At 43.9% G+C, this 26,935-nt stretch overlaps 1 protein-coding gene across 1 annotated transcript; it reads right to left on the bottom strand.

The window, feature by feature from the left end:
* DDX49 (DEAD-box helicase 49) lies at positions 1 to 26,521 on the bottom strand. The gene is made up of 13 exons (XM_070931831.1): positions 26,393 to 26,521; positions 24,029 to 24,152; positions 20,822 to 20,907; positions 20,536 to 20,657; positions 17,526 to 17,713; positions 10,707 to 10,847; positions 9,054 to 9,129; positions 7,316 to 7,392; positions 7,103 to 7,200; positions 5,411 to 5,485; positions 3,598 to 3,686; positions 3,343 to 3,414; positions 1 to 1,417 (listed from the first exon to the last, which is right to left on the bottom strand). The coding sequence occupies exons 1-13, from the start codon at positions 26,505 to 26,507 to the stop codon at positions 1,247 to 1,249; spliced, it is 1,434 nt and encodes a 477-aa protein (XP_070787932.1). The 5' UTR covers positions 26,508 to 26,521; the 3' UTR covers positions 1 to 1,246.
* Between the last annotated feature and the right edge of the window lie 414 nt (positions 26,522 to 26,935).

Below are 26,935 nucleotides of genomic sequence, written 5' to 3' on the forward strand. Positions count from 1 at the left end.
TTCCTTTGGATAGCGAACATAATAAATAAATAAAATCAAGAGTCCTCCCCCATGAAAAGTGCAGAGATAAATCACTTTTATGACATTTGACAAACTATAAATTTACCCCTTATTTTTTTGCATCCATTCAAAGGCCTATAGAAAAGGGAGCGAGGGACTAAAAACTCAGGTAGAGAGAAGAATAGGAAATGCCCTTTGTGCATAGGCTCCTATTGAAGGATGTTATTTGGAAATTGTCTAAATCATTTTGAAAGAACGTTAACAGTCAAACCCAAGGACTGTAGCTAGGTTTATATACAGTAAGACACGTAAAAGCTTCTGTTTTTCCCCTTCATCATAGAGAGCGGTTTATTGAAAGTACACGGTTTACTTGCCAGCATGTGCCTGGCATGGCCATGAGATTCTGGTGACAACCCCCACCCCCAAACCCAGAGCCTGCTTCCATCAAAAGGCTCCACCCACAAATCACCACAAATCACCAAACTTTGCTCTGCGGCATGACTGCCTGGTGAGACTTGAAAAACTGTTGGCTGCGAGACAAGATCTTATGATGCAGCCCTCATTTGGAAAGGTGGGTAGGGGGCTGTCTCCAAGGTAAAGGTAAAGGTTCCCCTCGCACATATGTGCTAGTCGTTCCCGACTCTAGGGGCGGTGCTCATCTCTGTTTCAAAGCCAAAGAGCCAGCGCTGTCCGAAGACGTCTCCGTGGTCATGTGGCCAGCATGACTCAACGCCATAGGCGCACGGAATGCGGTTACCTTCCCACCAAAGATGGTCCCTATTTTTCTACTTGCTTTCGAACTGCTAGGTTGGCAGACGCTGGGACAAGTAATGGGAGCTCACCCCGTTCCGTGGCACTAGGGATTTGAACTGCTGAACTGCCGACCTTTCGATCGACAAGCTCAGCGTCTTAGCTACCAAGCCACCACGTCCCTACATCCAAGTATGCTCCTTGGTCTCCAAGGGCCCAGCCCAAATGAAAGTCTTGGGTTTTTGGAAAAAAGGAGACGGCCTCAAGGAGAGACTCCTTGGTCTCCAGACAGCCAAGCAACTTCTCCAACCTGCCTTTGCTAATATTCTTTTCCCAAGCCTTTTTCTCCTGATATTCGATTACGTTCATTGAAAGGCCAAACGTTACAAGAAGCGTCCTCCCTTTGGCGCAAGGCGAATTTGGGGCGGAGGCAGCTCAGTGGCGGATCGTTCCCCACGAGGGTCCTTTGCCACCAAGGCGGGAGGATGACCTGCCCTCACTTCGCCTGCTTCTGCTTCTGCTGCCGTCGTGCCCGTTTTTTCAGCTTGTGCTGAAGCTGCTTCTGCTGTCTCTCCTGCAGGGTCTGTTGGACTTGGCTCTGGAACTTGAGCTTCTGCTTCTTAATCTTGGCCAGCTCGGCCTTCCGTTGCATCTCCAGATCAGGGTCCTGTGGGGATCAGGGAAAGAAGAGATTCCAAGATGCCCAGAAGGAGACCTCATAGGCAAGAGCCCCCCCAAAAAACTGCTCCCCCTTCTCAAGCCCTCCAATCCCAGCTGTTTACTGTAAGCATTTACCATTTCTTCTCCCCAAAACTGTCTGCTCCCCAAACATCATGGAACTTCATGGAAAGGTGGATTTCGCAGCCGCTACTGTGTTAAAACTGACTTCAGAGTTACCGTATTTTTCGGAGTATAAGATGCACCAGAGTATAAGACACACTTACCTTTTTTGGTGAGGAAAACAAGAAAAAGAAATCTGCCTCTGCCTCTGAGCAATTTTGCTCATTGCAGCAAACAGCAAACATCCTGCTTTACTTTCATTTTCGTTTTCAGCATAGCTTGTTTAGCACAAGGGAAAAAAAAATCTGCTCCCAGCAATTTACCTCCTTGCAGCAAGCAGCAGAGGCCCTGCACAAAACAGCTGAGAGCAAATCAGCTGAGAGTCGGGAGGCCGATCCAATCAACTTCTGCTAATTAGGCTGTGCTGAAGCTGAAAGGAGCCGTTTCTTCTTGCTGCTTGCTGCAAGGAGGTAACTGCTGGGAGGCAGAGGCCAAAGGGTGGGGGCCGGTTGGTAGGCGGGGCTACATTCGGTGTATAAGACGCACCTAAAATTTTCACCCCCCCTTTTAGGGGGAAAAAAGGTGCCTCTTATACTCCGAAAAATACAGTAAGTGAAATTCACCTCTGGTGTAAACCCACATGTGATGCTTGGCAAACAATGGTCTCTCAGCCTGCGTCATGGCAAACCACTGTTCTTATTCTGAAGCCATGGTTTAGCACACTGAGCAAACCCAGCCATGCAGTCATTGCGGGATCTGGAGAAACCAGAGATGGAAACTCACAGCAAACCATAGGGACCTGCAAGCTTGCCTGCTTGCTTTATAGTAATTGTGTTTTTTTTGGGGGGGTCAAAGCAAACCAAGGATGAAAAAAACAAAAACAAAACCACAATAAAAAAAAAAGGAAAAGCGTAAGGTCTTTGGTGCTCTCTGAGCTTGGTGTTTTTCCTGCAGACGTTTCATTACCCACCTAGGTAACATCATCGGTGCTAGAAGGGAGGGAGCGGTTGGCCTCTGTTTATGTATCAGTGGCCTGCCCTGTTAATAAGTTCTTGGTAGTGTGTTCTATTGTAGGGGTCTCCAACCTGGGCAACTTTACGACTTGCGGACTTCAACTCCCAGAATTCCTCAGCCAGCGCATGCGCTGGCTGAGGAATTCTGGGAGTTGAAGTCCGCAAGTCGTAAAGTTGCCCAGGTTGGAGACCCCTGTTTCTATTGGTTGCTCCTGATCTGCAAGCCTCCACTGATGGGAGGGTCAGGCCTGGGGTGATTCCCGCTTAGCCGCTGCCTGTCCTGGCAGCAAGAGAATTGTTCCACTTTGTCACTGCGTTATTTTATTTGCTACTCAACACGAGTATCTGCGTAAGATGTGCCTTATTTGATGATGTACTGATATTCGCTCAACTGGCAAAAGAAGGGGAATGTCACTGCGTTATTTTATTTGCCAGCTGAACTCATCATTTCTGGACTATCAGGCTTTCCGTACCTTGCCAAGAATTGTTATCAAAAGTTACTACGCATGTCTGCATTCCTTCACTTGCTTCACACACTCTTTCCTTTGTTCTCTTGCCAGCAAGGTCCGGCTGAGAAATAGCCGGCAAGAATTATTTCAAAAATGTAGCAATTACTTTTCTTAGTTAGTGCGGTGTTTTATTTTCTTTATAACAAATAAATGAGTTTTATTAGAAACTTTTCTTCGCGTTTCTTTTTCAGAATATTGCAACAAAGAATAAGCCTCGATCCATCCTCTAAACCAGGGTGATTTTTCCCAGAGCCAAACATGGGATTAATCAACGCCCTGACACACCTTACCTTTCCTTCCAGGATCATCTGCTTCCGCTTGTTTATTTCCTTCTTCTCATCAAAATCAGTTGCCTCCAGTCTCTGAGTTTTTTTTTTTTTTAAAAAAAGGAACACGCAACATTGTGGGATTACTTGATTGATATGTTTTGATAGAGGACCGGGAAAAGGAAGTGGACTGGAACTGAGCCTATCAGTCTCCAAATCCTTCACTTGTCCAGGGAAATCATTTGGGGCCCTGGGAACCAAATCCCTCCCTCCACTTACGATCTCACATTCCCGCCGGACCACGTTCACTTGGGTGAGAATTTTCAGCACAGTTTGCTCCTCCACCGAAAACTCCTGAAGCTTCATTTCTAAAGAGGGGGGGTAAGCCAGACGTCGATATGGTTAAAAAAACAAAACACAAAGCATAGTCTTTTCATCACTTGTACGTGAGCATCTCTGCCATTTCATGCTAGGCAGGCAGTCCTCGACTTACAACACTTCGTTTAATGACCGTTCAAAGTTATAATGGCACTGAAAAACGACCGTTTTTCACACTTATGACCGTTGCAGCATCCCCGTGGTCACGTGATCAAAATTCAGACGCTTGGCAACCGACTCATATTTATGACGGACGCAGTGTCCCGGGGGGGGTGGTGTCATGTGATCCCCTTTTGCGACGGTCTGACAAGCAAAGTCGACGGGGAAGCCAGATTCACTTAACAATTGTGATAGCTGCAGTGATTCACTTTACAATGAATGAATAAATGAATGAATGAAGCAATGTTGATTCCCGTGCTTCTTGTCAGCGTCTCTTGAATTTTGTGGGGGGTTTTGCCAAGAAAAACCTTTGGCAGGTTGCCAAAGATATCAAAGGTTGGTGGTAAGGCCGTAGGACTGGTTATGAAGAATCTGTTTTGGACTAAGCTGAGAACGAATTAATTCTCAGCTGTTTTAATAAAATAAAATAAGTCTGTTCAGGACTGAATTGTGTTTGGTAATCACTACGTGGGCCTCAGTCACAACAGTGACAACCAAAAACATGAACAGGTAGAGAGCAGAGATACTGGGCTAAGGCAGGGCTTATTTCAGGGGTGAAATGCTCCCGGTTCGGACCGGATCGCCTGATCCTGTAGCAATGGAGGTGTGTGGTTCGGAGAACCGGTAGCAAAAATTCCTGCCCCCCCCCATGCCCAGCTGAGCCGTGCAATCATCAGAGGCTTTTTTTTTTAATTTTTAAAAGCATTTTTTCTACAACCTCTTCCGTCGAAAAAATGCTTTTAAAAGTAAAAAAAAAGCCTCTGACGATCCCAGCTGAGTTGCCTGATCGGCTGAGGCTTTTTTTCTTTTAAATGCCTCTGACGATCCAAGCTGAGTTGCCTGATCGACAGAGGCTTTTAAAAGAAAAAAAACCTCTGCTGATCAGGCAACTCAGCTGGGATCGTCAGAGCCTTTTGAAAGCATTTTTTAACAACCTCTTCGCCCACCCAGTCACATTACCGCCCCCCACCAAGCCACGCCCACAGAACCGGTAGTAACAAATTTTAGATTTCACCACTGGCTTATTTAGCTGTGCACAGATCCACACAATCGTGATAAACCATGATTTGTAAACAACAGTCGGGTTTACCCATGAGCTGACCATAACTTGTTGCATTTGGGCTTTACGTATTGATTTGTATTTATATTAGAAATTGCCCACCTCTGTCGTAGAGTGACTCTGGGCAGTGTACAAGCAGAGGTAAAACATATAAAAGCTATATGTAAATATTATAATAGAAGGCAATCAAAAACAAGAATAAAATAAAAAATATTGTTTTAACCCAATGATAAGAATAAACATCTTCCTCTAAACCTCCAGCTTCATACTTTTTTGTAGCTGTTGTTGTTGCATACAAATCTTTGGCTGGATGGAGGAGAGAACCCGGGGGGGGGGGTGTCCAACCTCAGCAATTTTAAAGACCTGTGGACTTCAACTCCCAGAATTCCACAGCCAGCTATGCTGCCAACTACGGGAGCAGGCAAAACTAGTATCTTAACATATTTTTCCAGGCTCCCCACCCCCCACAAAAGTTTCCGACGTTTTGCAACTTACTGATCTGTTCTTCAATCGCATGGACGAGATGGATGTCGTATTGGGTCACCAGCGTGATGGCAATTCCGTGCCGACCTGTAAAGGGTGGCCATGAGAGAGACCTAAGCGGTGGGCACAGATGGCTCTTCCCCCTTTTCCCTTAAGAAAGCCGGTTCTAGACAGGACAACTAGTCCTCAACTTATGACCACAATCGAGCCCAACATTTCTGATGCCAAGCGAGGCAGTTGAGTTTTGCCCCATTTTACCACCTTTCTTGCCACAGTCGTTAAGTAAATCATTGCAGTTGCTGGTAATATGGTTGTTAAGTGAATCCGGCTTTGCCGTTGACTTGGCTTGTCAGAAGGTCGCAAAAGGTGGGGCGTCGCAACCACCATAAATATGAGCCAGTTTTGTCAAGCGTCTGAAATTTTGATCAGGTGACTTATTGGGATGCTGCAATGGTCATAAGTGTGAAAAATGGTCATAAATCTTTTTTTCCCCTGTCACTAAACAAACTGTTGTAAGTTGGGGACTACTGTAGTACAGTGGTCTCCAACCTCGGCAACTTTAAGACTTGTGGACTTCAAATCCCAGAATTCCTCAGCCAGCAAAGCCAGAAACTACCCTTTTTCAAAGTTATGACAGCCGCAACCACCGTGCCCCCTGGTCACGTGACTGCATTTGGGTGCTTGGCAACCGGCTCACATTTATGGCTATTTTGCAGCATCCTACAATCACACGACTGTGATTTTTGACTTTTTTTCCCTTCATTTTTGTTGCCTGCAAAAAAATACTCATTGGTGAAAATAGATTGGTTTAGTAACAACCACGGTGTTTGCTTAACAACTGATGCAAAAAGGTTATGGGCACAATCAGGTGGTGATCCGCTTAACAACCTCGACGTGCAATGATCATTCTAGGTTCAAATATGGTCGTAAATTGAGGACTACCGATAAATAATCTTGAAGTGATGCGTGCAAAGAAAAAAAGCATGTTGGCACATTGAAAAATTCCAATGAGAAGAAAATTCCAGCAGAACCTACAGAATAAACCAGGGGTCTCAACCCTTGGCAACTTTAAGCCTGGTGGACTTCAATTCCCAGAATTCTCCAGCCAGCTTTGCTCTGCGCCCTGGGCAGGCGCGCCTACCAACTCGAGCGCTCTCCAGCCTCGCCTTTTGGGGGCTTTGGCGTAGCAAAGTCAGCCAGGGCTGATGGGTCCACCAAGGGGGCATCTCCTTGGAGGGCTTGGCCCTTGTGCAGGTTTTTTTTTTTTGCAGCTTTGGGGGTTGGACTAGATGACCTACAAGGTCCCTTCCAACTCTGTTAATCTGTATCTGCTTGTCTGTTTGGAGCAGTGGTCTCCAACCTTGGCAACTTTAAGCCTGGCGGACTTCAACTCCCAGAAATCCCCAGGGAGCTTTGCTGGCTGGGGAATTCTGGGAGTTGAAGTCCGCCAACGCTTAATGTTGCCAGGGCTGGAGACCGCTGGAATAAACAGCATTTTTCCCTGGGCAAGGATGCTCCAGTGTCCTAGAAGGTGGGGAATCCCAGAGGGAAGCCTCTTTCTAAAGGCCAGTTCAAACGTCAATCAAAGTGGGCTCTGAAGTCGCAAAGTGCACAAACCCCTTAAGAATTCCTGTTGCTTCCAAAGAGAATGAATCAGTCTGAAAGGACAATGGATTCGAAGCAACGAAGAGAATTCCTCCTTACCAGCTCGGGCTGTTCGGCCCACCCTGTGGATATAGATTTTGGGAAGTCCAGGCGTGTTGTGATTGATGACGACTTGGACGGTGGGAATGTCGAGCCCCCTAAATCCAAAAGAAATGGAACACAAGAGAAGATGGTTAAGCTTGGCAATCTACCTAATCTGGGACAGGTCCCCTTCTTCTGCACCTATTTTACCTCCAGACTGGCTTCACTCACCTGGCAGCTACATCGGTAGCTATTAAGATCTTAAAGACACTCGATTTGAATTTTGCCAGCGCTGCAAAACGTTGTTTCTGAGCACCCAAAAAAAGAGAGAAGGAAAAAAACCATCATCAGAGCAGGAAATTGCATTTTTTTTAATCAAGCTTGCTTTCTCTAACAATCGCCACTTGCTGGGGGTTCGGATAAGAAGAGAGGATTTTGCAGGCTTGGGAACTCAACCTGGAACTCCCTACATGTGACATTGCTTTATTCACTGAGCGATGTGATATTCCCTATTGTTGTGGCCTGCCGGCAGAGAGCAGAGCTGGCAGCAGAGTCAGACAGTGAGGAGGTTGGGGAGGAATATGGGCCAGTCCTGGGGCCTGGGGAAAGCTCGGACATCAGAGTCAGAGAGGGAGATAGACAGCAGTGAGGCAGAGGAATAGCTGGAGCCCATTCCCATTGTGTGCATGCACAGAGCTGCCAGAAGACAAGAACAACTCAGAAAGCAGGGTCGACTTGGGAGTAAAGCCACATCTTGGAGGCGATTGTCCCCTCCCATAGGAAACAAAAGAGGAGCAAAGGGGGAGGGGGCTTTTGCAGGAAACAATTCCTTCATTTGGTAGTTTCAAGAGTGGGAAGTTCTGTTCGTGACTCTAAGACACTGCGCCAAGTTTTGCCTTGCACTGCGTTTGGAAACAAGTTACGTGGCAGTTTGCCAAACAAGATAAGGTGTGTTGATAAATATGCCTTTGGAAAACTGTTTGGACAAACCTCGCTGACTGTGAATCCGGGGTGAAATCTAAAATGTGTTACTACTGGTTCTGTGGGCATGGCTTGGTGGGGGAGGGTGATGTGATTGGGTGGGCGTGGCCAACTTTTTTTTTTTTTTTTACTTTTAAAAGCATTTTTTCTGCAACCTTAAGAGGTTGCAGAAAAAAATGCTTTTAGAAGCCTCTGACGATCAGGCAACTCAGCTGGGATCGCCAGAGGCTTTTAAAGGCATTTTTTTTCCTATAACCTCTTTGGCCGAAGAGGTTGTAGAAAAAATGCTTTGAAAAGCCTCTGACGATCCCAGCTGAGCCGCGCGATCATCAGAGGCTTTTTTTTTTACTTTTAAAAGCATTTTTTCAGCCGAAGAGGTTGTAGAAAAAATGCTTTTAAAAGTTAAAAAAACAGCCTCTGATGATAGCGTGGCTCAGCTGGGCATGGGGGGTGGGGGGGGGGGCCGCAGGGATTTTTGCTAACGGTTCTCCGAACCACCCGCCACCATCGCTAATGGATCGGGCAATCCGGTCCGAACTGGGAGCATTTCACCCCTGCTGTGAATGAACGTAGTTCACAGTCGTGTAACTAAAAGAGGTTTTGTCGGGACCAATTCCTGCTTCCTGCTTTTTAAGGGAGCCTACGGCAGAACAGGATCTGCTTTACTTGGGATACTGGGAACTCAACCTGGAATTCCCTACAGGTGAAGTTGCTTTATTCACTGAGCGATGGGACACTCCTTCTCTCTGTGCAGAAGCACAATTGGAGACGCAGCTCAGAAGGTTCCTTGGGATGGATGGAAAAAGAGAGGAAGGTCCATGGGCCTTCTTATGCCCCATGGAGGTTTGGAGCTGGCATCCGTGGAAAAGATGCTGCACCCAACCTACGTGGCAGGGAGTCAGGTACGGCAGAAGACGGCTTGAGGAATTGGCCTTGAGCGCCGATCTTCCATCCTCTGGGCAGCCGTTGGAGGCCATCATTGACTTACCTGTTTCATCATTGAGTGGAGAGCCACGGATGGGAAATTGAACTTCCTGAGCATCATGTTGAGAATTTGACAGGTCCTAAAAAGGTCAAGCAAGATGGGTGGCATGTAAATTTAATAAATAATAAAATAATAAAATCAGTCTTTTGCTACTCTAGTAGCTAGTGCAGGAGCTACAACTCTGCATCTGCTCAGAAACATCCGTGCCCTGCCCATCTGTCAATCAAAAGGATGCGCCAGCTCCTGATTATGTCACAAGGCAAGTTTGACTGCTTGGTCAATGCAATTCTCTGATGCCACCAATGATTAAACTTGATAGATAAGGATCTCTTTGCTAACATTCCTTGAAAGACTGACCTTGCACTCTGAGATGGGAACAAAGATTCACCTTTCCTCTATTCTAGACTTAAGGAGAAAGACTAGCTCACAATGAAATCGTTGCAAATGAGGCGGGGAGCTTTTGGGCCCGTATCAAACGGAAATTCTCACTTGAACACATATAGTTCAGGCTCCAATTTTCCTACTTCAGGCTACATTAAGCAACAACTCAGCGCTCTGGAGAAAATTCTAAGGCTGGGAAAGTTGGATGGAAAGAGAAAAAGACAACCAGCAGAGCAAGGGAGATGGACTTAGTTATACGGTAGCAATTGGATTACCAGATAGAAGAGATTAGGTCTATCTGATAATCATCCGGGAGAAAACTATTATCAATGTGGTCACTAGGAACTATAAAAACTGGAGGGAACATCATTCATCCATCCATCTCAGTTGAGTTCTTATAGTCCACTCTTATCACATTAGACACAGAAAGGCTCACTTTTTTTTCAGTACTTTCTATAGCAAAATCTGATTACCTAATCATTCCAGAAAGTGCTGAAGGAAAAGATATGTCTAGGAGAAGTCCCATCCTACTCAGGGCATATGGGATAGAATAGAATAGAATAGAATAGAATAGAATGGAATGGAATGGAATGGAATGGAATGGAAGGGAAGGGAAGGGAAGGGAAGGGAAGGGAAGGGAAGGGAAGGGAAGGGAAGGGAAGGGAAGAGTTGAGTTGGAAGGGACCTTGGAGGTCTTCTAGTCCAACCCCCTGCTTAGGCAGGAAACCCTACACCACTTCAGACAAATGGTTATCCAACATCTTCTTAAAAACTTCCAATGTTGGAGCATTCATAACTTCTGAAGGCAAGTTGTTCCAATGATTAACTGTTCTATTAGGAAATTTCTCCTTAGTTCTAGGTTGCTTCTCTCCTTGATGAGTTTCCACCCATTGCTTCTTGTCCTGCCCTCAGGTGCTTTGGGGAATAGCTTGACTCCCTCTTCTTTGTGGCAGCCCCTGAGATATTTAAAGTACTAAAGGTAAGAAAAGAGAAAACTGCACTTTCTCCTGACTACAACCTCTTACACTGCATAAACTAAGTCCACCCCAACTGCCTTCTCCTCAATCTGATTTAAAGTAGGGAAGAAAACAGATTTTCAACCTCAAAAACTTTAATTTGAATTGATGGGCAAGTTTTGGCCTGACTGGCACATTGCTATTGTATCTTTACATTAAGACTGAAATATCAGCTCTTGGCCAAAAGAAGGGACAGACGAGAAAGGAGAGAAAGCAGAAATGAAATGATGGGAGGCAAAGATGCTCTGGACAAACTCACTTGCAAGTGTTGGTGAAGATGATGATGGACCAGTCCTCATGTTCATCTTGGAATGTTTGCACGAGGTGGACCAAGTAAGCGTCTTTGACCTTCTCAGGCACCAGAAGATAACGCTGATCGAGCTGTTCCACTGTCCGTACCCTGGTGGGATTTGGGGGATGGAGAGAAGGAAGAAGAGATCTTAGTGGAGTTAAGGTACAATCAGAAGGCCTTCAAGGTAGGACAAGTCAAGAAATAGAGACCGGAAGAATGACTACAACTTGATTGTTGTAGACAAGAACCCTGAAAGACGGATAGAGCTTCCCTCTGCCTCCTGTTATACCAGTACTATATTTCTCAAATCATGACAACTTTATGGTTAGACAGTCTATACCAGGGGTCTCCAACCTTGGCAACTTTACGACTTGTGGACTTCAACTCCCAGAACTCTGGGAGTTGAAGTCCACAAGTCGTAAAGTTGCCAAGGTTGGAGACCCCTGGTCTACACAATCTTAAAGAAAGCTGGCTGGGGACTTTTGGGAAGTTGAAGAATTCCCAATCCACACATTTTAAAAGTTGAAAAGTTTGAAAAACATTGTCTTATACTGAAGAGAAAAAGGCAGGGCAATCTTGAGTTTCTTTCTCACCCTTTCTTCTTCCCAGGGCTGAACTAATATTTATTTAGTCATTCTTGCATTCCCTTAAGTTTATCTCTCTACTCCTCTGCTGTAATAGTATGTAGAATGAACTTGGGACAGTGGGCAGAGATGCTGCCTAAGGAATGGTTAGATAAGAGACAGCGTAACCCACAGCCGCCTAATGGCCAGGGCAACAGATTCAGCCCTCCCTAGTTTCTTGGGATGGTAAAGAAGACAGGGTGGGGGGCGTGGCGAATGTACTTTCAAATTTGCAAGATTCTGTCAATCCATCTTCACAATAAAGTAATATTGAGATGTTAAGGGCCTTGTTTCCTGGCTGTATTAGCATCCACAATAAGAGTGTCAGGTTTCGAGGTCGTCTCAAATAAATTGCATTTCAAACAAAGTCTTTGAAGAAAAATTCCCATTTATTAAGCACGACATTCTACCTCCGACTCATCGAAGCCAACACTGACTTCCAGACCCAAAACCCTCCCTTTCCGTTCCCCACTCCCCTGCACTCATTGGCCATCTTCCAAGTCATTCTACCCCTAATCTACCGCTCCAGCTCAAAGGAATTTCCCCCCTCCCATCCCATCTCCTAGGGAATATTATCTCCAGGGAAAATAAGTAGGTGAAAAGTCAAACGTCCCTTTCCAGACGCCTCCACTTCTTCTTATGTCAGCACTAGAGTAAATGCAACTTGAAGTGCTGACAAAGAGTTTTATTTGGTTTCACGTAACTTTATTTTGTACTGTTTTAATTGTTTTTACGTTTTATGATGCATGCCGCCCAGTCACGTATTGATTGAGATGGGCAGCTAGAGGTGATCTTCGACTTAAAATTGTTTCATGATTGTTCGAAGTTACAACGGCAGGGAAATCTGCTAAATCTGTTTCCAGTTGTTTTTGAACTTCGCGGGGCTTTGCCAAGAAAGGCCTTTGGCAGAGTGCCAAAGAAGATAAAGGTTTGTGATAAGCCCGGAGGATTTATTCTGAAAGATTTGTTCTGCAATTAATTTGGACTAAGATGGGAATGAAGTAATTCTCAGCTGTTATAATAAAACAGTTTTGTTTGGGACTAATTGTGTCTTGTAATGACTAAGTGAGCCTGGGTCACAACACTTCCCAGTAAAGGTCAGTCCAACAATACTCCTTCCCACTGAGGCCCTCCTCTACAAGATCAGCCTTACTGCAGGGTGCAGTTGTTGTTTATACATCTGCTTAACCTTTCCTGTAACAGCCCCTACCCTTTGCAATATTCACCTCCCCCCCTCCAGAAATACATGCAGCCCCCATTTTGCTGCAGTTCCAGAAATAAGTTACAATCGATGTCAAGTTTCGAGGTCGCCTCAAATAAACTGCATTTCAAACAAAGTCTTTGAAGAAAAACTCCTATTTATTAAGCACGACATTCTAACCCGACTCCAAATGAAGCCAACACTGACGTCCAGCCCCCAAACCCTCCCCTTCCGTTCCCCACTCCCCTACACTCATTGGCCATCTTCCAAGTCATTCTACCCCAATCTACTCCAGCTCAAAGGAATTTCCCCCCTCCCACCCCATCTCCTAGGGGATGTTATCTCCAGAGAAAATAAGTAGGTGAAAAGTCAAACGTCCCTTTCCAGACGCCTTCGCTTCTCCTTCTTATGTCAGCACTGGAACGAATGTAGTTTGGAGTGCTGACAATCGAATTATTTCAATCTGGTTTTGGTTGCTTAATTCAGGTTTTCTTTGCGGTTAAGATTGCTTTGCCTGATTAATTGGTTTTGACCTTGTTTACTCATTAGGGGAAGGTACTTCTGTGGATAATGTCCACTGCCCAAAGTCCTTTGGGACTGGGATGGGTTATAAATACTGTAAAATAAACAAAATGAATCAATGATAAAGAAGACTCTGCGTCATTGCTCTGCTCGCATACAGCAGTCTGCGCGGCTGCGGAAATTCTAGTTTATTGTTTATTGCAAAATGGATCCTATTTGGCTTCTACCTAAAACACTGTGCCTTTATTTCTTTGACCTGTTGTAGTGATGCAGGAAATAAACTCAAGTGTTGGTTTGTTCAGCATTAAAACCGATCCAAGATTTCTGCGTTGTCATTCTTACGCTGTTCTGCCCCAGCTACGGACCCCAAAGAACGCAGCACACACAAAGTCCGTTCAAACCTTAGTTTACTAAATAAATCAGTCTTTTACAATAACGGCTGTTAATTAATTGCATTAACAGCCACCAAGAATTCAAAGAATAATAACTGAAAGCTTACTATGGTTGGCAGAATGTCCAGAAGCAATTTGCAGGAAGCTGATAAGATCAGCAAGACAAGACACAAAGATATGTGAACTAAGTTGTTCCCTGCAAATTGCTTCAGTCGGCGGTCCTCCTTAAATAGACTAAGGGAGTGGCCAATTAGCCACAAGCTTTACTCTCGAGGAGACCTCCTCCTGAGGAGCCACTCCTGCCTTTTGGCAGCTCTGCGCACTCGTGGATCGAGAAGAGGCTCCTCCTCTTCGTCCTCTTCACTTCGCTTCTGGAGGTTCTGAAGGCCCTGGCTGAATCCCTGCCTCTGGCACCACATCTTCTCCAGCCTCCTCATTGTCCGACTTGAGTGCCAGCTGCACAGGCTGCTGGCGCAGCACCACACCAGCCTCCTCACTGTCGGAATCAGCTACTAGCTGCACAGGCCGCTTACGGGCCACAACATACGCAAAGTAGGAGCAAAAATGAAGCCTCCTCCGCTTTGGATTTTTGTAGGACTGACATATCATGGAATCCTGGTTTAGACTGAATACTGAAGGTTCTGGGTCTGTTATTTCCACTGGCAGAAGAAAAGTGGCATTAATGTGTACAGGTAGTCCTCGACTTACAACCATTCGTTTAGCCACTGCTCGAAGTTACAAAATCACTGAAAAAAAGTCACTTATCACTGTTTTTCACACTGACAACCGTTGCACCAACTCCGTGGTCACGTGATCAAAATTCAGGTGCTTGGCAACTGGTTCGTATTTATGATGGTTGTAGTGTCCTGCGAATTACGTGATCCCCTTTTGCGACCTTCCGACAAGCAAAGTCCATGAGGAAACCAGATTCACTTAACCACTGAGTTTATTAACAACTGCAGTGATTCACTCAAAAACTGTGGCAACAAAGGTTGTAAACATGGGGTAAAACTCGAGATCTGTCTCACTTAAGCAACAGAAATTTGGGGCTCAATTATAGTCGTAAGTCAAGGACCACCTGTGGTTGGCACCAGCAATCCGGCTTGTTTACCATAAACTAGCTTTCTCCGCAAGACTGACCCAAGATCTCTTAAGGACGGTGAGATTGGCCAGCTGTTAGGGACAGGGATTTTGAAACCACCAGCCTACAATCAAGTTATAAACAGTTACTTAAGCCTGGTCAAAGTCCATCAGAAATAGAGCCTTCATTAGGAAGTCAAGAGATTCAAGTCATTACGCCAGAATTCGTTCCAAAGCATTCATTAAGCAGGAGTGGAGGGATACAGAAGAAACTTAATTAAACATACAGGATCAATTGGTTGAGGAAGATTAAGACGGAAATTGTAGCTTGAATGTTTAAATAGGCTTATATGAAACCATTTATAAATAGCTTTTTAGCAACTGAATGCATCCTCCCTTCACTCCCATTACATTCAATTCAGGGAAGGAAGCAGAAGGCAGTTTTATTTACCCTACGTGTATCGGACTTTGAGTTGAGAGCGATCCCACAGGGAGCAGTTCAGAGGTGGGTTCTAAATTTTTTTACTACTGGTTCTGTGGGCGCGGCTTATTTTGTGGGCGTGGTTTGATAACTCTTTAGGATTTAGCAGAGGTACTGGTCTACCAGGCTTTTAACTGCTTGCAGAGCTGTACCGGTCTACCTATTTGTTTTTCAAGCATCCCGGTCTACCCATTTGTTTTTGGAGGCACCGGTCTACCACCACACTGCCTTTTACTGCTGATCAGCTGTAGGGCGGCCCTTTGAAGCCCCACGGCAAGAGTTTAAACAGTTTTTTCTCTTCTAGCCAATCATCTGGGGCTTGGGAGGCAGCGAATAGATTGGGGGCAGGGCCAAATAAAAGGTAAGAATAACGCAGGGGCGGGCAGCTCCCGAACAAAGGACCGGTTTGATGACATCATATCGTCACCGCTACTGGCTTGGCCGAACCGGGCCGAACCAGGAGGAACCCACAACTGGAGCAGTTGGACAATCACTGTGTTTATGGTCACTTTGTGGAATCTATCTACACCAGGTTGACGTAGTGGCCGAGAAACCAGGAGACGGTGAGTTCTAATCCATTCTTTAGGCATCAAATTTTGAGCCAGCCAGTCTCTCTCAGCCCAACCCACCTCACAGGATTGTTGTGGTGGGAAAAATAGGAGGAAAGAGCATTAGGGATGTTCACTGCCTTGAATAATTTATATAAAGCAGTAAAGGCAAAACAAAAATCTAATAATCTATCTCTCCATCCCATCTTTCCGTCCATCCATCTGTTCTGACCCAGCTCTCCAAACACGACAAATCCTCTGAAGTGAACTCATCTTTGGGAGTGCCGGCAGCCCTGGCAAAAAATTTCTCTTTCAACGCAGGCTAACAAGTCTGTCCGGCAGGGAGATGAATAGTTGTCTGCCCCATCTATTCCTCTCCGCCCCCTGCCTTTTATCCCCTGAGCTAGGGTGGGGCTTCGTTAGCAGCGGTGGCTCTTCTGTCCCAAGGATCGGCCCATAGATTTCCACTGCTCTGCTCCTCTGCTCTCCTCTGCTTTCTGTGCATCCGCGCATCAGGGACTGTTCCTCCTCTTCCTCATCAGCCACCTCCAGACCTGGGGGCTGTTGACTCTCCATCTGAGGGCTGACGGATGGCCCAAGCTCCACCTCTCTCTATCTTTCTCTGCCAGTTCCACCTTGGAGCTCAGGTTACCTTGATGCTGACCCTGACTCCCACACCTCCTCCTCCTCTGATTCAGGTGGTGGAGGGGCCGGCGTCCAACAGGCCACAACACCATCCACCCACCCAATTTAGGCATCTCACTAACCAATTACACTAAAGTCTCCTTTCTCTGTGTCTGACACTGCAAGATAGAAGGAAAAGGATATTTAGACGAATTCTGCAGATGTGGAAGAGACAGGAGCAGGACCAAAGACCAGGTATTCGTTTGATCTCCCTTAAAGGAGTTAGGAGGACCCCTCCTTGGGGACTATGTGAAACAAGCCATTTTCATTCATTGTTTTGACAGGGGTGCTGTGGTTTCTAATGGGCACTGATGGAAGGAGAGTTTGGGTTCAAGGCCTCTCCTGGAAATGCCAGGAAGGAGTTTAATTTCAATCCTGACACTTGTGATCAGTAAAGGCTAGATGGGCAATTCAGGAAGTAGACTTTTTCTTCTACAGGTAGTCCTCAATTTATGGCCACAATCCAAATTTCCACTGCTAAGCAGGACGGTTAAGTGAGTTTTGCCCTATTCTGTGACCTTTTTTGGACACAGTGGTTAAGTGAATCTAGCGTCTGCATCGGGGTGAAATGCTCCCGGTTCGGACTGGATCACCCGATCCGGTAGTGATGGAGGCAGGAGGTTCGGAGAACTGGTAGCAAAACTCCCTGCCCCCCTCCCGTTGCCCAGCTGAGCCGCGCAATCATCAGAGGCCTTTTTTTAATTTTTAAAAGCATCTTTTACAACCTCTTTGGCTGAAAAAATGCTTTTAAAAGTAAAAAAAAAAAAGCCTCTGATGATTGCGCGGCTCAGCTGGGATCATCAGGACCGGTAGTAACAAATTTTACATTTCACTACTGGTCTGCATTGACTTTGCTTCTCAGAGGGGCACAAAAGGTGATCATGTGACACCCCCCCCCCCGGGACACGGAAATCGTCATAAATACACACCAAGTGTTTTGATCACGTGTCCATGGGGGTGCTGCAATGGTCGTAAGGGTGAAAAACAGTCGTAAGTCGCTTTGTTCAGTATTGTTGTAACTTTGAACAGTCGCTAAACAAACGGTTATAGGTCAAGGACTACCTGTAGTAAAAGAAATGAACTACTAACTATTAATTTCACTGGGCTTTCACTTTGACAGAGGGAGAAAAAAACTCTTCTCTCTACAGCACACAGTTCTGTAAGCCTCTCCTATCCTCCTTCCCCTCCCGCTGAGCTCCAAATTCTTTCCCCATTCGAAGACATCCCCCCCCCCGCCCCCAAAAGCCAAACTCACTCAGATATCGATTCCCAGAAGAACGGTTTGTTCATGGCGATCTTCTTGAGCTCATTCAGGGTATCTGTCAGGGTGGCACTGAAGAGCATCGTCTGCCTGTTGGCTGGAACTGCAGCCAAGATGACTTCCAAATCTTTGGTAAAGTCGGTGCAGCCTTGTTCTAGTAACCGGTCGGCTTCGTCTAGGACCTAAAATGAAACCAAAAAGGAGACAGGAAGTGGCTACAGCTGAACTATCAGTAAGGACCAGACTAAAGGGTAAAGTCAACCCTGAAAGGCAGCCTGGGCTGGACCATCACTGGGGAAATATCTACCGTGTTTCCCCAAAAATAAGACCCTGTCTTATATTTCTTTGAACCCCGAAATAAGCGCTTGGCCTTATTTTCGGGGAGGTCTTATTATTTTGGGGCAGGTGGAGGAAACCAGAGGAAATGGCGGGGATCGGCTGAGCGTGCATTTAAATATTTTTGGGGCGGGCTTATTTTCAGGGGGGGGCTTATTTTAGCGCATGCTAAAATAAGCCGATTGGGCTTATTATCAGGGGATGTCTTATTTTCAGGAAACAGGGTACATAGACTTCAATTCCCAGAATCCCGCAGCCAGCACACTGGCTATTTCATGTCAGCTGACAGGCAGTCACGGGCTTACAATTGTAATTGAGCCTGGAATTACAGTTGTAATTCACGCTGGTTGTTAAGCGGGTGATACACCACACCACCAACCCAATTTTATGATATTTTTTTGTGGCGATAGTTAAGAGAATCCATTGTCTGCAATGGGTGTTTTGGGTTTTTTTGCAGTAAACAGAAAGTAAATGCCAGTTTCCGGCAAAATCCAACATAAATCGTGGTCACATGACCACGGGATGCTGGAAATGGCTGTAAATGCAAGCCAGTTGCCGAGTACCCAAAATGTGATCACATGACCACGGGGGGAATGGATGAGGCGGCCATCGGAACTTGGAATCCAAGCCAAAAGGAGCTCTTTGGGGATCTGTCGTAATTTCGAAGGGTTGCTAAATGACTGGTCCTAATCGAGGAATACCTGTATATGTTTACTCAGCTTTTTGGTGGTCTAAAAAACAAAACAAAACCCACCTTAATCAATTTTATTTATTTATTTTATTTTATTTTATTTTATTTTATTTTATTTTATTTTATTTTATTTTATTATTTTATTTTATTTTATTATTTTATTATTTTATTTTATTTTATTTTATTTTATTATTTTATTTTATTTTATTTTATTTTATTTTATTTTATTTTATTTTATTTTATTTTATTATTTTATTTTATTTTATTTTATTTTATTTTATTTTATTTATTCAATTTATATGCCGCCCCTCTCCGAAGAATTTGACTGAAGCCTAATGTGTTTAAGTCCATTTTTTAAAAAAATTGACTTAATAGTCCTCTTACGGATTACACGGTTTTGAAACAAATCCTACTACGTGGAGACAAGCTTGGAGAAAAGGAAGTGGAGGGAATAAACAATCCATCAGAAAAATATGTTGGTCATTGCAGAATTTAGTGCCAGAAAGTTTGATCAGAGGAGAGAAGTTACTAGGTCTTTAGGATTCAAACAGAAAGTACAGGTCGGCCTTGATTTATGACTGGTTGCTTGGCAACCGTTTGAACTTCTGACTTACCTGAAAAAGGGGTAAGTTACAAATTGGGCCTGAAGTTCCAACAGCCCCCTCCCTCTGTGGTCACATGACCGGACTCGAAGGTACTTGGCCACATGCTGCATTTATGGCTATTTGCACCCCGCAGTCACATGACTGCAGTTTACAACAATTGTGCCAAATGGCATTTACTTTGTTTTTGGCATAATCAAACCCATAGCAAGACTTTAATTGGCTTAACCATCATGGCATTTTTTTTTTTAACATCTGCCATGTTTTGCTTCGTAACTGCCACAAAAAGGTAATAAAATCAGGTTGGACATGTTTTACAACTGTTACGATCTACAACCAATAATGGGCAGCTTCCATTACAGTCATAACTTAAGGAGTACTATACTTATGACTGAAACGTTCCAATTTGCCTAACAGTGGTGCAAAGAGATTTTTTTTTCCTCCAGCCCTTTGCTACCCAGGATCCTAATTCTAAGTTAAGGCTCTATACCAGTGTTTCTCAACCTGGGCCCCTTTAAGATGTGTGGACTTCAACTCCCAGAATTCCCCAGCCAGAATTCTGGGATTTGAAGTCCACACATCTTAAAGATGCCAAGATTGAGAAACCCCACTCTGTGCAAATGTGTCAGAGTGCACACAGTGTGACTTTGTGAGACAACCCCGCAGCAAATACAGTAAACAGAGGTTTGTATTTACCATATTTTTCGAAGTATAAGATGCACCTTTTCCCCCCCAAAAAAGAGGGTGAAAATCTGAGTGCGTCTTATACTCCGAATGTAGCCCCGCCTGGCTTTTCAAACCGAGGTTTCAGAGGCTGAAAAAAGCATCAGAAACGAAGCTTCAGAAAAGAAGCCCCAAATCCAAGCTTCAGAGGCTTTTTTTCTGAAGCTCTGTTTCGGAGGCTTTCAGAGGCAGGAAAAGTTTTTTTCTGAAATGGAGTTTCAGAGGCAGAAAAAAAAGCAAAAAAAAAAAGAAAGGCACAGAGCTCACAACCAAAGAACCTGTCACTAAAATCCACCTCTGGAAACAGCTGATTGGGGGTATTCCAGGAGGCTGATCCACCTGCCAATCAGCTTTTTTCTTATTTTCCTCCCCAAAAACTAAGGTGCGTCTTATACTCTGAAAAATACGGTAAATAGTGGTTTTATCTACAAAAAATATATACATACACATACTTTAGTCAGACCTGAAACAAACAGCAACCTGCAATTACAGCACGGAAGCATACACTGAGAAATCCACCCCAAAAGGGCCTCTTCTTATTACAGGCTCTTAAAGTGATATCAGCCCAAAAACCTTGCTGACTCATTCCTAGCCTTACATCATTGTAGCAGCTGGTCAGCTCTTAAATCATTACCCTGACAAAATGCCTTACCAAGAACTTGATGTTTCGAAGACTGAAGGTATTGGAACTCCGTAGGTGATCAGCCAGGCGCCCGGGGGTAGCGATGACAACATGGGGCTTCCGAGACAGTTCCAGGGCTTGAGAGACCATATCTGAAAGTCCATCAAGAGAGAAAATCTTAGCACCTCTTGTAAGAGATAGCATCCAAAAACCTATGAGTCTCATCCCAGCGTATTTTCTGCAGCTTCGCAGGGCTTAAGATAGCTTGTTTTAAAGGGAGAGGGTGAATTTCCAGATTCCAAATAAGTTTACGTACCCATTCCCCCGACTATGATGCAGTCCTTTAAACCCAGAGGCTTCCCAAGGACACGGAACTGCTCAGCAATCTGATAGGCCAGCTCTCTGGCAGAGAAGGGAAGGAAAAAGATTTTTTTAAAAAAAACATTTATTTAATTACTAATATTAAATTCATATTCCATCTGAATGAAGACAAATATGTGTCCCAGAATAATGTTGCAGGGTCCAATTATGCGATGGAGCATACTGCTTCCGCGGCAAAGCGCAGAAGGGGTAAGAAAAGGCAGCAGCTGTTCTGGGTAGCCATTTTGGGCACCGCGCGGGGTTACATTTCAAAGTATAAGACGCACCCAAATTTTCAGCCTCTTTTAGGAGGGGGGAAAAGTGCATCTTATACTCCGAAAAATACGGTATTTGCAGAGGCAGAGCAGACTTCTCCCCTTTGACTTCCTTCTTGATTCTGTTGCAGGTAAGAGAGAATCCAGCATGAGGAGGCATCAGTGCTTCCAGCCTGTTTCACTATCATCTTAAGTAAGAGCCGAGGTGGCGCAGTGGTTAGAGTGCTGTACTGCAGCTACTTCAGCTGACTGCTAGTTCAGCAGATCAGCGGATCAAATCTCACTGGCTCAAGGTTGATTCAGCCTTCCATCCTTCCGAGGTGGGTAAAATGAGGACCCAGATTGTTGGGGGCAATATGCTATTTAGTGTACTGTCTTTGTTGTAAGCCGCCCAGAGTCCTCAGAGAGTGGGCGGCATAGAAATACGAGTAGTAAATAATAACGAAAATAAATCTTAAGAGTCCCTGAGTAACAATACATTTCCAAGTAAATCGTATTTCCAGTGATATCTTAATCGTCACTTCAAAATTGCTCACAAGCGGGCTTTGTCCTTCTTAGTATAACTCTCTTCTGGGCAACTAGGCTTTTCAGGGCCATTAAGTGAGCCTTTTGGCTTTATGTTAGGATATGGTTTGAGCCTAACAGTTGTCCAGGCAATATATGTGTACTGTAACTTTAATCTGTAAATGTATTATGTGACTTTAATGCTGAGTCATGCTGTAATTAGATAATGACTGGTTGTGAGAGTATTTAAGCAAGGTACTGCAACGTGTTCAGTTGCTGCTATGATATGCTGCTGTTGATGATGGAGCTGCTATGATAAGCTACCACTGAGAGGAGTTGTTATCTGTAATCATCGGTTTGATGGATCTGCAACCATCGTGGTTTGTGAACCAGAGTGAGTTTGTTATTCTAACCAACTACTGTTTGTTGGGTAAGAAGATTCTGTAACTACTGGACTGATTTAACTGGCAAAGACTTGGAATTTGTTTAAAGACTATGAGACTGGTTTTCTACTATAAAGTAAGCTTTTGATAAACCAGTTTGCATATCTCTTATTCATTGCTCTCAGCAACGTTTCCTTGTGCATTTACTCTGCTGGTTGGTAACACAACACCAATATCCTTAACACCTTACTTCTCTGCTTCCACAAATCTTTAAGGATAAGAGTTGGAAGGGACCTTGGAGGTCTTCTAGTCCAACCCCCTGCTCAAGCAGGAGACCCTACACCATTTCAGACAAATGATTCTCCAATCTCTTCTTAAAAACCTCCAGTGTTGGAGCACTGATTCATTGTTCTGAGTGTGAGAAAATTTCTCCTTAGTTCTAGGTTGCTTCTCTCCTTGATTAGTTTCCACCCATTGCTTCTTGTCCTGCCTTCAGGAGCTTTGGAGAATAGATTGAACCCCTCTTCTTTGCTGCAGCCTCTCAAATACTGGAACCCTATCATGTCACTGCTAGTTCTTCTTTTCACTAGCGTAGACATACCCAATTACCCGTATGTACTCGACTATAAGCCGACCCGAATATAAGCCGAGGCACCTAATTTTACCACAAAAAACTGGGAAAACTTATTGACTCGAGTATAAGCTTAGTGTGAAGTTTCCGAAAGATGCCCTAATTAATTCATGAGCCATGAGCCGAACTTCAAAAGAAAGAAGAGCCTTGGTAGTACAGTGGTCTAAGGCACCCTGTTATTAAGCTGGTTATTAAGACCAGCTGCCTGCAATTACTGCAGGTTCAAATCTCGCCAAGGCTCAAGGTTGACTCAGCCTTCCATCCTTTCTAAGGTAGGTAAATTGAGGACCCAGTTTGTGGGGGCAATAAGCTGACTTTGTATAAATATACAAAAGAATGAAGGCTATTGCTTAGCGCATTGTAAGCTGCCCTGAGTCTCCGGAGAAGGGCGGCATATAAATCAAATTAAAAAAAAACAACAGTCATTTATTAGGAGCACCATTTCGGCAATATTTGGATGCAGTTAGAACTAATCCCACGTAGATTTACGTTCCCCTATGACCCTGTCTCTCTCCTCCTCTCTGGCCATGTCGTAAATCACATTCTCCAATTAACCACTTTGGCTGGCTGTGAAATCCAACACCCTCCTTCTGACTGCGGTCAGGAAGAATGTATGGAATGCACTTCAGTTAGGGAAATCAATCAGTTCTATCAGTTCTCCCTCCCTCCTGCTCATGGCAACTTGAAAGCTTTGCAAGTTGACACCTAGGGTGGGAAATGCAGCAGCTACTGGTAAATTTCAAAAACAGCTCAATCAGCAACCAAGCTAAAATACAAGAGTTAAAATCCTAAATAAACGTACTGTATATCGAAGACCAGTACTTGTATTCAGCAATGCTTGGGCGGAGCAAGCGGGCGTGACCAGTAGTGGGATTCAAGTAATTTAACAACTGGTTCTCTGCCCTAATGATTTCTTCCAACAACCAGTTTGCCAAACTGCTCAGAAAGTTAACAACCGGTTCTCCCGAAGTGGTGCGAACTGGCTGAATCCCACCACTGGGCATGACCAAACACGGGTAAGACTGTAAAGGCTATGTCATTGGTCACAGCCCTGGGGAAGAGCGGGAGAAGAAGAGCGGTGATATCAGCAGTTATTGGATCACCCAGAGGCTGCAGGTGCCCGCAGATGAGCAGGAGAGACCGGAGAACACCCACACTGCACCGGAGAACAGCTAAGTGGGACCCTCACTCGAGTATAAGCCGAGGGGGGCTTTTTCAGCATAAAAAATGTGCTGAAAAACTCGGCTTATACTCGAGTATATACAGTAATCTTTATTTTGTGCAACTCATTTAAGCACAGACCTAGCCAAGAATTCACCTACCCATCTCTTCGAGGTAAATGTCCTTTCCCAAGCTATACCTGCCCCTACCTTGTTGGTGTCAACACCAGGGAGAAGATGCCAAAAGGATCTTCAGAAAGTTTCTGCAAGATGGGGAGCACAAAGGCAGCTGTCTTGCCACTTCCTGTTTTGGCGCAGCCCATGCAGTCGCGACCTATGGGAGCAAGATGTAGGAAGCCGGCTCAATACAAAGGCAAAAGGTGTGTGGGGCACTTTGTGTGTGGTCAGAGGCACCTGGCCATGCGGCCAAATTTTGATCACCTGGCCATGATGCTGCAATGGTCATATGGGTGAAAAATGGTCATCGGTCACTTTTTTTCAGTGCCATTGTAACTTCGTTCACTAAACAGACTGTCGTAAGTTGAGGACTACCTGTCATTGTTCATGTTTGGCATGTTGGGGGTGGGACTGCTATGGGAGGAGTTCAAAAACCGTTAAAGGGTTCAGCGAGCCTTCCAATTCCTTCAGATGGGGCACGACTCCTGTGCCAAATCCGCTACGAATCACATTGTGAGGACGACAGTGAAGGTGCTTATAGGGAAGAGGTGAAGGTTCTGGTGGACTTGTGCAATAAAAATATTAATAAAACAAAGGAGACCATTGTAAATCATTGTAGATTTTAGAAAGAGCTGGCATGGTCATATTCCACTCAGTATCAAGGATGCAGTATCACAGATGTAGATGGTCAACAGTATTAAGTATCTTGGGGTGCAGATAATTTATCTGATAATTAACAATTAACAATCTGAACTAGTGTCTCCACCCATCATCCTTAGTGAAGCCTGCAAACCAGTGCCTACATTTTCTGCTTCGGATGAGGAGAGGATATCTTTCTCCTTATGTCCTGGCCACTTTTTACCACAGGACGATGAAGAGCGTTTTTAACAAACTGCATCACGGTTTGGTTTGGTGGCAGCAGTGGGCTCAGATAGAAAGTCCATACAGAGAGTGGTGAGGACAGCGGAGAAGATTATAGGAAGCTCACTTCCTGTCATTCAGGATACTGCTTATAAGTGCTATGTGCTTAGAGCTCAAAGCATTGTCAGAGACCCCACACGCTCACTTCACGGTCTCTGTTTCTGTTGCTCCCCTCCAGGAGGAGATTTCGAAGTATTTTTAGCAGGACTACCAGAGCCTGTAACAGCTTTGTTCCCTATGCCATCTGTTTGGTAAACTAGCAAGGTTCATTTTTCTCACCATGTACACGTACACATCCAAACTAGACTGTGTTGTTTCTCTCTGTCATATAATAATATATGTGGGTACATGCATAATTTTGCATTTATTTATTTATTTAGTCATGGTTATGTAGTGTATATTAGAGGTGGAGACCCTTTGAGAGCTGTATGCAACGAAATTTCGTTTTAATGTATGCCAGTTAGTGTTCATTCAAAATGGCAATCTTTTTTTTCATTTTCTTTTTTTTTTTAGGTAGGTGACATGACTAGAAGTTAGGTAGGATAGAAAGAAAATGTTTTTTTAGTAAAAGGCGATACGATTAAAAATTAGAATAAGCGATAGAAATAAGAGAAAGGGGAATGTTAGTGTGTACACTTTTATATAATAAAACAAAATTAACAATAAGAGAAAACATGAAAGAATTGAAGAATGACAGATTGCAACTTATTATAATTGTGTATCATTATTAGAAATATATTTTTATATATAATTGAATCTTATAATTGAATTTTATATATAATTATATATATTATATATAATATATATTTTTATATATAATTGAATCAATTATTAGATTCTATCAATTGAAGAATGACAGATTGCAACTTATAACTGTGTATCATTATTAGAAATATATTTTTATATATAATTGAATCTTATAATTGAATTTTATATATAATTATATATATTATATATAATATATATATTTATACATAATTGAATCAATTATTAGATTCCATCAATTGAAGAATGACAAATTGCAATTTATAATTGTGTATCATTATTAGAAATATATTTTATATATAACTGAATCTTATAATTGAATTTTATATATAATTATATATATTATATATATTTTTATATATAATTGAATCAATTATTAGATTCCATCAATTGAAGAATGACAGATTGCAACGTATTATAATATAAATGTATTTATATATTATATATAAATATATTTCTAATGATGATACACAATTATAAATTGCAATCTGTCATTCTTCAATTGATGGAATCTAATAATTGATTCAATTAAAAGTTAATTGAATCTAATAATTATTATTAATTTTACTAGTTTTATTTGTATTAGAATGTTTGATACCCGGGCGCCAGACTGTTCACGCGTTAATTTGATATGTTGGTAAAAAAAAAAATCTTATTAAAAAAAATGGTAATAAAGTTATTTGAAGTTCTAACTCTTCCTCTGGGTCTTACCTTGCAGGGCGGGAGGGATGCAGGCTTCCTGCACCGGGGTAGGCCTCGACAAGCCCAGCTGCTCCGCCTGAGACGCCAGCCAGGAGTCCAATCCTAAAGCGCGGAAACCGGCCATCGTCCGGGCGAGGATCGGGGCAGCTTCACGCCGACGGGATAGAAGGAACGCGAGGGAGACAGCAAATCCCAAGATGCCCCGCGACGGAGACGCGTCTGATGACGTCACCACGCGCCTTCCAAAGGAAAAAATGTGACGTCATTGTCCAGCGTCGGCGCATCGCTCAGAAGCCATGACGGTTGGACTACAACTCCCAGGCAATTCTCTGCCCCGAGAAAAGAGCCTTCTCGTAGATTTGAGGGAAGGTAGATCTACGTAGAATGTAGATCTACCCTCAGTAGAGCTAACCTCGAAGTTCCCACAGAAACCTGGTGGAGATTTATCAACCCGGTGCAAAACTTGTAAAAAGTCTCGAGGCTACGATAAAGGAGGAATATTGTAAAATTTAGTAAACTCTTGGATACTCTTGACCATGAGAAAATGTCCAT

This window comes from Pituophis catenifer, unplaced genomic scaffold (genome assembly GCF_029215685.1).
Source record: "Pituophis catenifer annectens isolate HBS135680 unplaced genomic scaffold, rPitCat1.0.hap2 SCAF_1, whole genome shotgun sequence".
In the NCBI taxonomy this organism is placed as follows: domain Eukaryota; kingdom Metazoa; phylum Chordata; class Lepidosauria; order Squamata; family Colubridae; genus Pituophis; species Pituophis catenifer.

Coding starts and splice junctions, on each gene's coding strand:
- DDX49 (XM_070931831.1), bottom strand. CDS start 26,507: ATGGCCGGTTTCCGCGCTTTAGGATTGGACTCCTGGCTGGCGTCTCAG. Junction 3,415..3,597: donor TCCGGCGGGAATGTGAGATC/GTAAGTGGAGGG, acceptor AAAAAAACTCAG/AGACTGGAGGCAACTGATTT. Junction 1,418..3,342: donor AGATGATCCTGGAAGGAAAG/GTAAGGTGTGTC, acceptor TGATCCCCACAG/GACCCTGATCTGGAGATGCA.